The sequence below is a fragment of the Danio aesculapii genome, chromosome 6 (assembly GCF_903798145.1).
Source record: "Danio aesculapii chromosome 6, fDanAes4.1, whole genome shotgun sequence".
Taxonomy (NCBI): domain Eukaryota; kingdom Metazoa; phylum Chordata; class Actinopteri; order Cypriniformes; family Danionidae; genus Danio; species Danio aesculapii.
Window position 1 is genome coordinate 57030932 of NC_079440.1, and position 15620 is coordinate 57046551.

General features: G+C 34.5%; 1 protein-coding gene across 1 annotated transcript in view; it reads left to right on the plus strand.

Annotated features, from left to right (window-relative positions):
• LOC130231266 (tubby-related protein 1-like) overlaps positions 1 to 15620 on the plus strand; it is a 55694-nt gene that overhangs the window by 37232 nt on the left and 2842 nt on the right. Inside the window, exons 4-14 of the mRNA XM_056460755.1 lie at positions 836 to 969; positions 1050 to 1151; positions 3822 to 3950; positions 5857 to 5967; positions 6051 to 6191; positions 10498 to 10583; positions 10718 to 10885; positions 12416 to 12528; positions 12937 to 13045; positions 13137 to 13235; positions 14451 to 14622. Of these exons, the coding sequence (XP_056316730.1) occupies positions 836 to 969; positions 1050 to 1151; positions 3822 to 3950; positions 5857 to 5967; positions 6051 to 6191; positions 10498 to 10583; positions 10718 to 10885; positions 12416 to 12528; positions 12937 to 13045; positions 13137 to 13235; positions 14451 to 14622 (1364 nt within the window). The remainder of the gene's footprint in view (positions 1 to 835; positions 970 to 1049; positions 1152 to 3821; positions 3951 to 5856; positions 5968 to 6050; positions 6192 to 10497; positions 10584 to 10717; positions 10886 to 12415; positions 12529 to 12936; positions 13046 to 13136; positions 13236 to 14450; positions 14623 to 15620) is intronic.

The following is a 15620-nucleotide window of genomic DNA, read 5'->3' on the forward strand; positions in this document are numbered from 1 at the left end:
GCTACAGAGCACTGCGCACCAGAACAGCCCGACACAGAAACAGTTTCTTCCCTCAGGCAATCCATCTCATGAACACTTGATGATAGTAATTGTGGAACCAACATCACTACTTGCTATACACTTTTATACACATATACACTTATTTAACAACACACTTTACATGCCAATTTGCATATAACAGCTGCACATATAACGTTGTATATAGTAATAAACATGTACATACACTTGTCAATCTGTATATTTGCATTCACTACTTCTATTTTTAAAAAATATATATATTTATTATCTGTTTTTTGTCTTGTCTCTGTTATCCCGTTGCACTGTAGAAGCTCTTTCACGAAAACAAATTTCTCGTATGTGTGAACATACCTGGCAATAAAGCTCTTTCTGATTCTGATAGTTTGTGAATGTTTTGTGAATTTATTGTATTTAGTTTTACATTAAAAGGGTTAAATATATATATTTTAACATGCAGTTTATTTGCCAAATGAATAAATAAAAATAAAAATGTAGAAAGAAAACAAATATCTATAGCAAAGAGTGGTTTGAGTTTCAATGCTACGGCCCCAAACCTGGAACTGCTTAGAGCCTCCAAATCTCTAAGTCCGCCTCTGATCATTTAGATATGTTATGCATGTCTGAAACCAAAAATATGCATAATTATATCCTTTTGAATGGCCTAAATACACTGACAGTGATGTTCTTTTCTATTTATTGCTTTCCCTTTTATCCTCACTGGTGAGTTATCTAACTTTATAGCTCTGCTTATTTCTATCGTAGCTATCATAGTAACATGTATATTACAATAATGAGACTTTATGACCCCACACATCAGATTACAGCAGAAGCCCAAAAAGAAGAAACCCGAGTCGATTCCAGCAGAGACCAATGGAAGTGAAGCCAAACCCAAGAAGACGAAGATGAAGAAGAGCGGCGATCAGTCGACAGAGAGCAGTCCTGCCACTCAGAGTAATGCAGAGGTCATCTTATTATCTGTCTTATTAGAGCAGTGTTTACATGCTCACTCACACACTCTCAATGACCTGCAGATGGAGAGAAGACGAAGAAGAAGAAACTAGACAAGGACAAGGAATCAACGGAGAAGGAGAAGGAAACCAAGAAGAAAGCCAAAAGTGCCCCTAAGAAGAAGAGTAAGTGACTGACTGATATACACACATGAAAACAAACCCTCCTCACTGAAAAAGATGATTCATTGGGCTTACGTTTATAAGGTGTGATTGCAAACAATAGGCTGAATTTAAAGAGCCCCTTTTATGGGTTTTTAATAATGACCTTCCATGTAGTGTGAAACACAGCTCTAACCGTACATACACCGAAAGCGGCTAGAGCGTCAAAGTAGCCGGAAGTCATTCATTTTCAATAAGAGCCGGCGGCAAGGAGCAGCGTGGCGCGTCTCCACCGGTGTGGGCGTCGAGGAGAGTTGAAATCAAGTCAACTTTATGGTAATGAGCTATGACGTGGTTCGGCGGCAAACAATCAGAATGAAGAAGTCCACCGCTTGGGAAGAGTTCAGAGAACACAGACCTGTAAACTTTGGTTCCGACCACAGTTGTTCCCAAGGATTTGTGAAACACAGCTCTAACTGTACGTTCACACCATAGACTGTAAAATATATGGACGGAGCATCCGTGACGTCACCCATAGGTTTCTGAACACTGCAAAAGAAGCTACAAGTAGGCGCGGCCAACCGTCGCCATTTTGTTTCTGCGTCATCGCACCCACGGCGGGATACCAAACAGGGGCAAAGAGGCGGAGAGTGAGCGGAGCTACAGACACCTGCTGGCATTTTGCTTAGACCTGGCAGACAGACTTTACTTTGGGAGAAACGCTTGATAGTTTATTACCTGCGACTCGTTTGTGTTCTGACCACATGTGCTTGGCTATAAACTATATCAATAAGTGTTTAGACTTTCAAAAACACTGTAGTAACACACTGAGCCACTAAACATTGTTCTTATGATGTTTTTCTACAGGAGGAAAACGCAAATTACTTCCAAACACTTCAGATATAGTCTGTGTTAGTAAATGCAAGACTATTGATGAAATCCAGCATAACACGGTATGATAACGCTTCAGATGACTGATCTAGAGCCTACAGCTAATCAATCTGTCACATTCTGGAGTGCTTTACAGGTCTAAAGAAAAATATTAATGATAAATGATCTTAAATAAAACAAATACATTTATAGAGATGGTGTATAACTATATAACTTTACTCACATGGGAAACGAGGCCACATGAATGGTTTGTGAGCACAATTAAATGCACACAGCATCCCATATCATCTGATAATTGTAGGAAATAATCCCAAAAGGCAGCTGACTGTGTAAAGCCACATAAAACAGAACAAAAATACGATGAATATGCTGAGATCAGTGGCTAATCTGCTGGATTCAGCTGAGGTGAAGTGACGGCGACCAGCGAGACCTAGCTGTCACTCAAGTGGCCACGCCCTTAATTATGCAAACTTAATATAACCTAATATAAAGGAAATGGATGAGTTATAAAAAAATTCACCCCCCTCACAGTTGTCATGGAGGGTAATAATAGCTATATGAACCAAAATCGTTCTTTGTACCAGGCTGTAAACACCTTTTTGTCTGCTGTAAAGTTGGCCATTCTAACAGTGGGCTCAATTGCAATTTGCTCTATTATGGAGCCAGGACTAGCGGAATTTTGATGAATTGCAGTTTCAGTTACTTCCGTATTGGCTTCCCGAGGGAGAGCGGGAGGTTGCCGCTTGGTTCACACCGAAAGCAGCTAGAGCGTCAAAGTAGCCGGAAGTCATTCATTTTCAATAAGAGCCGGTGGCGAGGATCAGTGAGGAGCAGCGTGGTGCGTCTCCATGGGTGTGGGCGTCGAGGAGAGTTGAAATTAAGTCAACTTTATGGTGACACAGACCTGTAAACTTTAGTTCCGACCACAGTTGTTCCCAAGGATTTGATTATTGCGGTCGCCGGATTTTCAATTATTTACAATGTTTTCTCACAGGAACATGCATTAAATAAGTTACTGGTGAGTTACTGATCTGCATTAATGTTGTATTTATATATATATATAAATATATATATAATAAATAGAAACAGTACACACTTTTATTTTGTATGCGATTAATTGCGATTAGCTGTATTTAATATTTATTGCAGTTTAATTTTAAATGGATTACCATTTGAGTTATTTGATTACTTTGACTTAAAATAATTTTATTTCAGTCAGTTGCCAAGGCAATCCACTTGTTTAGCCGTGACGTATGAAATACTGCTTCCGGGTTCAAGCCGCTACTTATTTTAATTGAGAAAGTATTTGTTTTTGGACACTTTTTAGTCCTATCACACATTAAAGTGAATTGTATGTAAAATCATGGTGTACACAACAGTCTCTGGAATTGCTGCATCACAGACACCAGTATTTTAGCAATTAAAAAAAATGTATTCCTTTCTGGCCATTAGATATTAGGCATGGATATATATGTTGTGATCGTGATTTTCATAAGTATTGCATCGCTTTGGAAACGTTTATTATTACTATTTATTGAGTCTCCCCATAGTTTGGTAGAGCGATTGGACCCTGAAGCCTTCATGACGTCACACTTAACAAGCAGATATTTTACAGCAATATTCATTAAAATGACCTATTGAATTGTATTTTTTTCAGAGCAAAAAGAATAACCATCATACATTTTGACAATGACTTGATAAAGAAATCCACTAAAAATATTGTATAACAATATATTCAAAGTAAAGTAAATCAAAAGAATCGTTTGTTGACATTAAAAGTCTCTATTAATACAGGTTCTACAGATGACGATGATGATGATGAAGATGATGGAGAGACAACTCCTCAAAAGAAGACGAAGAAAAAGCCCACAAAAGAAAGCTCTGATGCTAAAGAAAAAGAGAAAGAAAAAGACAAGAAGTCCAAATCAAAAGGTGCGCTCAGTGCCCGCTTCAGTACATTTTTAACTAATAAATCTGGTCCCTGGTCTTAAAGGGACAGTTCACCCAAAAATCTAAATTTACTCACTATTTACTCAAGTGGTTCCATAACTTTATGATTTTTTTCTTCTGTTGAACACAAAAGAAGATATTTTAAAGAAAGCTGAAAGCCTGTAACCACTGATTTACATAGAAAAAAACAATTACCATGGATATCAATGGTTACAGGTTTCCAGCATTCTTCAAAATATCTTATTTTCTGTTTAACAGAAAACAGAAACTCACACAAGGAGACAGAAGGTTTGAAATAAGTAAAGGGTGAATAAACGATGACAGAATTTATATTTTTGGTTGAACACAAGGGCGTAGGTTTGCACTTGACATTGTTGGGGACGGGTGAAAATATATAATAATTATATATATATATATATATATATATATATATATATATGCTGCTATTAATTATTTAACTGCTATTAAAATATATTATTAATTAATCCTCTCTTCACATGATTTATTAAGTTAAATAAATAGTCAGACCTTTAGCCAAGGAGGGTTCGGGTGGTTTGAAAAACCTAAAGTTGGATTATTCATATTTTTTGTTTTTTTTATTATTTTGCAAATGCCCAAAAGTTGAATGTGCTGGCCAGTTTTTTTATTTGCCAATAGGCATCATCCGTTTTTTATTTAAAACAAGTTTTAACTGATTTCTAAAAAAATAAAAATGTTATGATAGATGAGAATAAATTTGTATTTTAAAAATGAGTATGTCTTCATATTTTTTATTCAAAATTTTCATTATTTATATAACTGTAATATAAAACTTACAGTTTAAATGCACATTTGTAAATAAACTAATTAAACTTTAACTTAAAATTGTATGCTAAGCAATTTGACAAAATGTTTGGAAATATTTTTTGGTACATCAAAAAGTGTGGTTGAGATAACCATCCGACAAGCTAATCCAGCAAAAAGTGGTTCTTAAAATGTCACTAAAATGCAATATTTATACCTCATAATTAAATAGAAAAATCGGGTGAATAACTGCAAACAAGGTTCAGTTTTTCAGAAAAAAATAAGCACCCTTTCAATAAGCTGGCTACAGGCCTGATAGTGTAATGTGAAACAAATGTTTATTAACTGATGAAGAGAGTTTAATAAAGACTTCCGTTTATTATAGCCATTATGCAAACGCAACATGTATCATATATCAGTATTGTGCCTATACACAAGCTTTATTTTTTCTGACAAACTGTTTCAACCGAAATTGCACATGCTACTCTGAGAGATTAGAGAACTGGCAGGGATCATATACTTTTACATTTAGCCGTTTATACTGTAGTTAGTTTTCAGGGCATTGTTATTCAGACTAAATCTGCCTGTATAACAACAGACTGCGTTAAAGCGGGGGGGAAAAACACGAGCATTACTGGCATTATCATGATGGACTCATTCAGTAGCGAACTTGCGTTTATGTTACTTAGACTTTTCGTTGAAAAAAACCTTATGTCCACTTTTTTTTGCTGTCGCCATCCTTGCTTGTGCGTCACCCAACACACCTTATTCCTGCACGGGAAAAAAAACAATCCACTGCATCTAAACGCAGCCACACCCCCTCACATGACAGCAGGGAAAGGCACAGCCAATCAAAATGTCCATATGTGTTTTGGGGCGGGAGGACTCGAGGAGAGAAAGTCATTTAACCCTTTCTGCGTGTCCAAGTTAACATTGACAGCTCAATTTTTTTAAGTGGATTAAATTTTTGGTGGGGACATTTCAGTGGTCGGTGGATATTGGTGGGGACGCATTCCCTCCGTGCACCCTAAATCTAGGCCCCTGGTTCAACAGTATTGACTCATCAAATTGATTTATTGTTTGTTTACTGTATGTAATCATGAAGATGCCAAAGAGGATGCAGACAGTAAAGGAAAATCTAAAACCAAGAAGAAGGAACCCGCCTCCATGTTTCAGATAAATGGAGAAAAACCTGAAACCAAGAGTAAAAAGAAAGGTAAAGTTTGAGAACGTTTTTCTATACATGTCTGTTTCGTGATTCAGAATAATATATGCATTTGATAATGTGGCTTGACACAGCGGCCAAATCTGAGAGTGAAGAAGAGAGCGAACCTGAAACCAAAACCAGCAAGACCAAGAAGAAGAGCAGCTCAAACACAGCCTCCATGTTCCAGACTGGAGGAGACAAAGACAAGGACAAAAAGACAAAAAAGACCAAAAGTAAGCCCTCGTTCTTTATTAACCTGTAATGGACTCTTTTCGTAACATAATGATAATATATCTAATGGTCACCAGAATCTTAAGTCCTTGAAAGTTTTTAATATTTAGATTTTTTTTAATGTACAGTTGAAGTCAGAATTATCAGCCCCCTTTTAATATTTCCAGAATTATGTGTAACAGAGCAAGGAAATTTTCACAGTATGTCTGATAATATTTTTTCTTCTGGAGAAAGTCTTATTTGTTTTATTTCGGCTTGAATGAAAGCAGTTCTTAATTTTTTAAAAGCCATTTTAAGGTCATAATTATTAGCCCCTTTAAGCTATATATTTTTTCGATAGTCTACAGAATAAACCATCATTATACAGTAACTTGCCTAATCACCCTAACCTGCCTAGTTAACCTAATTAACCTAGTTAAGCCTTTAAATGTCACTTTAAGCTGTATAGAAGTGTCTTGAAAAAAATCTAGTCAAATATTATTTACTGTCATCATGACAAAGATAAAATAAATCAGTTATTAGAAATGAGTTATTAAAACTATTATGTTTAGAAATGTGTAGAAAAAAATCTGCTCTTTGTTAATCAGAAATTGGGGAAAAAAATAAACAGCTAATAATTCTGACTTCAACTGTATGTACATTTATAAAGCCATACATTTCAATTATATCATCTATACATCAGATTACAAATAACTGATGTGAGGTGTTTGTGATGTGACACTAGAGTTTGAGCATGTGAAATTCTGTCATACAGTGTGGCAAAGGGGTGAGATTAAACGATGATTAGACATTAAAAATAAGCGAGCAGTGGATCCATATTTTAAATGTATGTACACTGAGGTCATGTTTTGATCTTCTATTGGTCTCATGTGGTCATTTGATGCGATTTCATAGGTCAGAGTTCACCAAGCTTGAGCTTCCCAACGCAGCGAACTGTGAAAGCTATAGCACGAGTAAACACCTTTATCATATTATTGTCTCATTCAGATTGAGGCAAATAATTTGATTACTGATGTCCATGTAAACGCAGTCACTGATGAATAATGGACAATTTATCAATATTTCAGAAACCGTATTTGAATATGACCAGTATTGAATTCAACAAATCTTATTACATTTTTTAAATGGTCAAAAGTTTGACATTTTGAATCCATGGCCAATTTTGAATGGTCAAAAAACGACTTTTTTAATGCAAAAATTTAGTGTAAGTGAAAACAAAGTGTAAGTCCAAAGTTAAGTGCAGAACTGTGACTTCAATACAGTCATGCTCAGTCAACAGCAGACACCATTTATTCATTCATTCATTTTCTTTTCGGCTTAGCCCCTTTGTTAATCAGGGGTTGCCACAGCAGAATGAACCGCCAACTTATCCAGCATATGTTTTACGCAGCGGATGCCCTTCCAGCTGCAACTCATCTCTGGAAAACATCCATACACACTCATTCACACTCTTACACTACAGACAATTTAGCCTACCCAATTCACCTGTACCGCATGTCTTTGGACTGTGTGGGAAACCGGGGCACCTGGAGGAAACCCACGCGAAGGCAGGGAGAACATGCAAACTCCACACAGAAACGCCAACTGACCCAGCTGAGGCTCGAACCAGCGACCTTCTTGCTGTGAGGTGATAGCACTACCTTCTGCGCCACCGCATCAACAGCAGACACCAACTGATTCAATTCATGGTCATACATCATCTACACTAGACTAAAGCCAAGCTCCATAAAATCTTTCCGTCTGTCTCACCAATGTGCGATACAGGCAAGACAGTAGAGGACACGGTTGCTCACGCATTCTGGCTCTGTCCCTAACTGAACAGATTCTGGACAAACATGACTAGTACTCCAAGGCTTATAGCAGACCTGTTCTACCAGATGCTGAACTTGCCATCTTTGGCTTCTCAAAAACACATCTTCTCTCCCTCAAACAATGCAAGAGTCTTTAATACAAGGCATGGTGGTGGCTAAAAGACTAGTGCTAAACAATTGGAAATCACCTTCACCCCCCTCATTCCAGAACTGGATTTCTGATATGATATCTGATATTCAGATGGAGCAGGGTGTCAGGGTTGTAAAAGGTAGTAAATGAAATTAAGGGCATTAAAAAGGATTAAAAAGTGATAAACGTCATCTGATGAGGTATTAAATATTTGAGCTTAATTTTTTTAGATACTGTGTTAAGTACAGGCCTTTATTCTCAAATTTGCATGGATTTATTTATGCGTTGAGAGTAGGACCTGAGCGATATCATGTGAGGTGGTGTTCGTTCGCACGCGTGCTGAAACAAACTGGGCTTGCTGCCAGCTATATAGGCGAGCTCACTTTCATTCATTAATTCAATTAAAACATGGGGAAATGCAAGTTTTCGGACCTCTGGCTGAAGGACTCAAGATTTAAAGACTGGCTTAGGCCTGTAGTTGGCAACAGCCGCGAGGCTTATTGCCACGTCTGCAACAAGACGAATAATATAACCTCGCTTGCATCACGCAGCGCCTGCAGTTAAACTCACAGCAGTTTATTATGACACTTTTATCGATCATTTTTTCCTGCAATTGACAGCAAGAACAAACATAGAAGCGTTGTCTGGTTGACAAGCAGCACCTAATTATGTTCAAAACCATTTAAAAAGCCAAATGGGATGAATTTATACCCCATTTCGAAAGTAAAAAATACTCTAAAAGGTAGTGCAGTGTGTGGGTGAGAGGGGGGCAGTGTTTCAATGTGATCCGGTTATGTTATGGTTCTGTGACTGCTGGTGTTGGTTGCTGTATGGTTAACAATTATGACAGTTAAAGTAGCTAGGATAATTTCAATTTAAATCAATTAAAATTAAATAAAATATTAATCTAATATTTTGGGCGGTTTTTTTGTGCGTTTGGGTGGGTTTTGGGCTGGAAAAGTCTGCTATATCTGGCAACACTGTTGACAAAACAACCGTACCGAACTGTTCTTAGAAGAGCGGCTATTGACATTGATGACATATATGACATTGATTAAAAACTATGGACAAAGCCCCATTGTGACGTCTTGATTAATCCCTCTGCTTTACTTATGTACAGTTAAGTCAGAATTATTAGCCCCCCTGTTTATTTTTCCCCAATTTCTGTTTAACACAGAGAAGATTTTTTCAATACATTTCTGAACATGATAGTTTTAATAACTCATTTCTAATAACTGATTTATTTTATCTTTGCCATGATGACAGTAAATAATATTTGACTAGATATTTTTCTAGACACTTCTATACAGCTTAAAGTGACATTTAAAGGCTTAACTAGGTTAATTGGGGTAACTAGGCAGGTTAGGGTAATTAGGCAATTTATTGTATGACGATGGTTTGTTCTGTAGACAATCGCTTAATATAGCTTAAAGGGGCTAATAATTTTGACCCTAAAATGGTTTTTAAAAAGTAAAAAACTGCTTTTCTCCAAGACTTTCTCCAGAAGAAAAAATATTATCAGACATACTGTGAAAATTTCCTTGCTCTGTAAAACATCATTTGGGAAATATTTCAAAAAGAAGAAAAAAATCAAAGGGGGGCTAATAATTCAGACTTCAACTGTATATGTTATTTGCAATATGTTAATCTATTTGGAAAGATATTTCATTTACGCCACAACAGTTGTGCAGGTATTAAAAATGTTTTGAAGGTATTAAAAAAAGTAGTAAAAGGTAATAAATTCAACTTAAGGCGTTCTTTATATACCCTGTGGAGAGGCTCAATTTTTTAAGGACTAGCTCCATAAGAACAATTTTGGCTACTTGGGGTCAATTTCTTGATTTTTTTTGACAAATCTAGATCTCGAGCAATCCAGTGACTCCTCTGAGCCTTAAGTTATATACCCTCTCTAGTTTTGATTGTATGTTTTCTGACTATGATGTGTGGGTTTTTTTTGTCTCTTTTTCTTTTTGTTTTCTTTTATATTGTCTTTTGTATGTCTAAAGTAAGAGCTGATGTTTCTTCTTGTTCTGTGTGTGTGTGTGTGTGTGTGTGTGTGTGTGTGTGTATGTATGTATATATATATATATATATATATATATATATATATATATATATATATATATATATATATATATAAACCTTAAAATAAAGTAATTTTTAAAAAGTTAAGTACAGTAAGGCGCTCCGCTACATATGCATATGCTTTTTATAAATTACAAAGGTGTTTGATTTAAAATGAATGGTCCTTGAAAGGTCTTGAATCTGCTGTTCATGAAAGCGTGGGAACCCTGCGTTATTCTGTACTGTGTAATATAAATTGAATACATATAAATAGTAATTTACATTTTTGGATCGCCTCCTCAGGTTCTGCGAAAGCAGAAGAGACTGAAGACTCTGATTCAGAAGTGACACAGAAAAAGAAAAAGGGCAAAGGGAAAAAAGGCAAAAAGGTGAATTCATCATGTTACCACAGTATGAAGAATGCAGCAGAAATTCATCATGATTTATACTAGTAAATGCAAAGTAAATCTATATCTTGGTGCTTAAGGTCAGTAATGTTGTTTTTCTTCTTATTCCTCTGAAGGAGGAGCGAGCACCTTCTCCAGTCATCGAGTTTGACAATCTGGAGGAGTTTGTGCTTCAACCTGCAGAACAAGGAGTCACCGTGAAGTGCAAAGTGACGCGTGACAAGAGAGGGATGGACAAAGGCCTTTACCCAACATACTACCTGCATCTGGACAACGAGAAGAAAGTACGACATCTTCTGTATTTATCCATGCACATTTTTCAGAAAAGTCATTTAGTCTGTATCAGTTTGATCAACAATACATTGAAATCAGTATAGAATTGTACAATTGTTCATTTTCTATTTTAAGATGTAGTGTGTTCCAGCAGTGTGACGTGATCTTTCAGAAATAGTTTTATTATGTTGATTTGCTCTAGACATATGATTATAACAAAAGCATCAGACTGTAGGAAGTGCTGTTTTACATAGTAATTTTTTGGTTTTGTATATATGTTAACATTAATATGTCTTTACTGAATATTTGGATTTACTGACCTTACTGGCCTCATGCTTTAGAACAGTAGTGTATAACTTTTACATTTGAGTTGTATGCACATTACTACAGAATGATTTAGAAGTGTTGCACTGAAAAGCAACAGTCAAGATTTCATCTTGCATTTTAATATTAGGATGATTTAGACATATTTTTGTGATAAAGAATAATTATTATATTTTATTACTTTACCTTTCCCAGAGATGGGTTGCAGCTGGAAGGGCATCCGCTGCGTAAAACATATGCTGGATAAGTTGGCGGTTCATTCTCCTATGGCGACCCCAGATTAATAAAGGGACTAAGCTGAAAATTTCACAGACCTTCTTGCTGAGGTGACAGTGCTAACCATCGAGTCACTGTGTCACCAAAATGGCCTCTAAAATTGTGCAAATTAAGTTCTTAGCAATGAATATTACTAAATTTAAAAATTAAAATTTTGTATATTTAAAAAAGGAAGTTTACTAAAATATTTATATCCATGGAATATGATCTGTACTTAATATTTTAAGGATTTTTAGCATTCATTCATTCATTTTCTTTTCGGGTTAGTCTCTTTATTAATCAGGGGTCGCCACAGTGGAATGAACCACCAACTTATCCAGCATTTTGTTTTATGCAGCAGATGCTCTTCCAGCCGCAACCCATCACTGGGAAACCCATACACACTTATTCACACACACATACACTACGGACAATTTAGCCTATCCAATTCACCTGTACTGCATGTCTTTGGACTGTGGGGGAAACCGGAGCACCCGGAGGAAACCCACACGAACGCAGGGAGAACATGCAAACTCCACACAGAAACGCCAACTGACCCAGCGGAGGCTCAAACCAGCGACCTTCTTGCTGTGAGGCGACAGCACTCCCTACTGCGCCACTGCATCGCCTGATTTTTGGCATAAAAAGTGTAATTGTGTTTGCCACCAATATTCATTCATTCATTCATTTTCTTTTCGGCTTAGTCTCTTTATTAATCTGGGGTCGCCACAGTGGAATGAACCACCAACTGATCCTGTTTGCCACTAATATACCCGTGCAACTTAAGTCTTTAAGTATAGTCATGCTCCAAAGTCACTTATCAATCCTGATCTGTTTAAACAACAATAGAACATTTGAAACTGACCGAATATGAGCTAACGTTTGGTTAAATTGTGCTTTGCAGTCTCAAATAAAGTTAAAACTAATGTAACCTGTTGTTCTGATGTCCATCCTACATCCAGGTGTTTCTGTTAGCGGGAAGGAAGAGGAAAAAAAGCACAACCTCAAACTACCTGATCTCCATCGACCCCACTGACCTTTCCAGAGGAGGAGAAAACTTTGTTGGGAAGCTCAGGTCAGTGAGTGCTGAACGTTACCATTAGCACAATGGGCTACAGCTAGAGCTTTTTTCAGCCAGCATATGTTTTACACAGCTGATACCCTTCCATCTGCAACCCAGTACTGAGAAACATCCATGCACACCCATTCACAAACATAAACTACGGACAATTTAGTTTATTTAATTCACCTATAGCGCATGTGTTTGGACTGTGGGGGAAACTGGAGCATCCAGAGAAAACCCACGCCAACACGGGGAGAACATGCAAACTCAGAAATGCCAACTGACCCAGCTGGGGCTTGAACCTGCGACCTTCTTGCTGTAAGGCTACAGTGCTAACCATTGAGCCTATTTAAACCTGCTCTTCGCTTGTTTATAGGTTTATTGCGCATCAATTCAATGATAGTTGCTCTTTTATTTCAGGTCAAATCTGATGGGAACAAAGTTCACTGTGTTTGATAATGCACTGCATCCGGACAGAGCTCTGCCTGACATGTCTAACGCACGGCAGGAACTGGCAGCCATCATCTACGTAAGACAATCATATCCACTAAAGCACTAGTGCATTACTCAGTGTGTGTGTTATGTCACAATATTCATTTCGTATTGTATTGTGGCTTTAGGAAACAAATGTTTTGGGCATGAAAGGGCCGAGGAGAATGATTATAGTTATACCTGGCATGAACAAAGATGGCGATCGAGTCCCCATACGACCACGTAGTGTAAGTAAAACACTCAAAAATATTCATTCATTCATTTTCTTTTCGGCTTAGTCCCTTTCACAAACAAACATTAAAAGAGATATTTAGATAATAAAGGACATTTATTTATAGAAATTTAATAATATATTTTATATAATATGTATACACGCACAAGGAATCTGCTTCCAAGGAAATCACAAATATTTGAGCCCATTAAATTTAATTTAATTTAATTTAATTTAATTTAATTTAATTTAATTTAATTTAATTTAATTTAATTTAATTTAATTTAATTTAATTTAATTTAATTTAATTTAATTTAATTTAATTTATTATTAATTATTAGTTCTTAATTGTTAATGATTTGTTTATTTTTTAATTTAATTTAATTTAATTTAATTTAATTTAATTTAATTTAATTTAATTTAATTTAATTTAATTTAATTTAATTTATTAATTATTAGTTCTTAATGATTAATGATTTGTTTATTTTTTAATTTAATTTAATTTAATTTAATTTAATTTATTATTAGTTCTTAATGATTAATGATTTGTTTATTTTTTAATTTAATTTAATTTAATTTAATTTAATTTAATTTAATTTAATTTAATTTAATTTAATTTAATTTAATTTAATTAATTTAATTAATTTAATTTTCTTATCTATTTAATTTAATTTAATGCTATTATTGATTATATATTTTACTATTTATTTTATTTTTTATTACTTTTTTATTTATGGGAATGTGTAAATATTTATTTATTCAGTTTTTATATTAATTTCAGTATTATGATGATGATGATGATGATGATTATTCTTCTTATAATTATTGAATAATATGCAAATAATTAGATAACCTATGTACAATACAGCTTGTAATGTAATATTTTCTGTTTTTTAGTGGATGTATTATGTGAGAGGCCTGCTGTCGCTTTATTAGTCAAACAAGGGATCCTAATTGGATTTTGATTGTAAGCCTTAAATAAAAGTCAAGTCATTTTTTTTATTTTATGTATTAGTTTTTCAGCTTCTACACTCTCAAAATCATTCTGGATAAATCCACAGATTTATTATTATTATTATTATTAATTAATTAATTAATTTATTTATTTATTTATTTATTTATTTATTTATTTATTTATGTATTTATTTATTTATTTATTTATTATTATTATTTTTATTCTGCAAAGCAATAGCAGAAAATGTGTGTTACTGTTTGTATTTTTTCCCTTCAGGAAAACGATGGCCTCCTCATGAGACATCAAAACAGAAACATGGAAAATCTGATAGAGCTGCGCAATAAGACGCCGGTGTGGAATGAAGAAACCGCTTCACATGTGCTGAACTTCAATGGCAGAGTCACACAGGCCTCCATCAAAAACTTCCAGATCGTCCATAACAAAGACCGTGAGTGACTCAACTCTGTCTCTGCAGAGCTCTTAATATTGCTCCAAAACATTTGCATTAGCTAACCTTGCTTTTTTGTGTGTTTGTTTGTTTCAGTAAATTTTTATCCCACTTTATTTGCTTTTCTCTTCATTTTGAATATTTCATATTTTATTTCAGTGATTTTTTTTTATCTCAGTTTCATTTTCCCCTTCATTTTGAGTACTTTAATACACCAGTTTAAACCTGTTTTTTGTCCAATATTGAATGTTTTTGTATTTTTTATTCCAGTTAATTTTTCCCTTTATTTTGAATATTTTTTAATACATCAGCTTAAACCTACTTTTTGTACAATATTTTATTCATTTTTTACAGTAATTATTTAATTCCAGTTTCAGTTTTTGTTTTATTTTTAAGAAATTTTAATTATTAATCATAAATTGTTTGTACAATATTTTTTTATTTCAGTAATTTTTTTTATTCACGTTAACATTTTTTCTCTTCATTTTTAGTATTTTTTAATGTCATCTTCAACCTACTTTTTGTGCAATATGTATTACATTTTTTTCAGTCTTTTTTTTATTCCAGTTAATTTTTTTCTTCATTTTCAATATTTTTTAATACGTAAACTTAAATCTATTTTTTGTGCAATATTTGTTTTATTTCAGTCATTTTTTTAATTCAAGCTTAATTTTTCCTTAATTCTGACTATTTTTAAAATACGTCAGCTTAAACCTATTTTTATGCTATATTTTTTTTTTTATTCCAGTTGTATTTTTTCCTTCATTTTTTTTTTTTTTTAATAAGTCAGCGTAAACCTATTTTTGTGCAACATTTATTTGATTTTATGAATGAATGAAAATGCACTTAAGTTTTAGTGGTAACACATAAATTGCAGTAATGTTCCATAAGCTACTGTAAGTTAGGTATAAAATACATCCAGGAGGTTATCACAGAATAAAGCCCAACAGGTTTATTAGCTGCCAAAACACAAAACGGAGCACTGTTGAATAAGACTG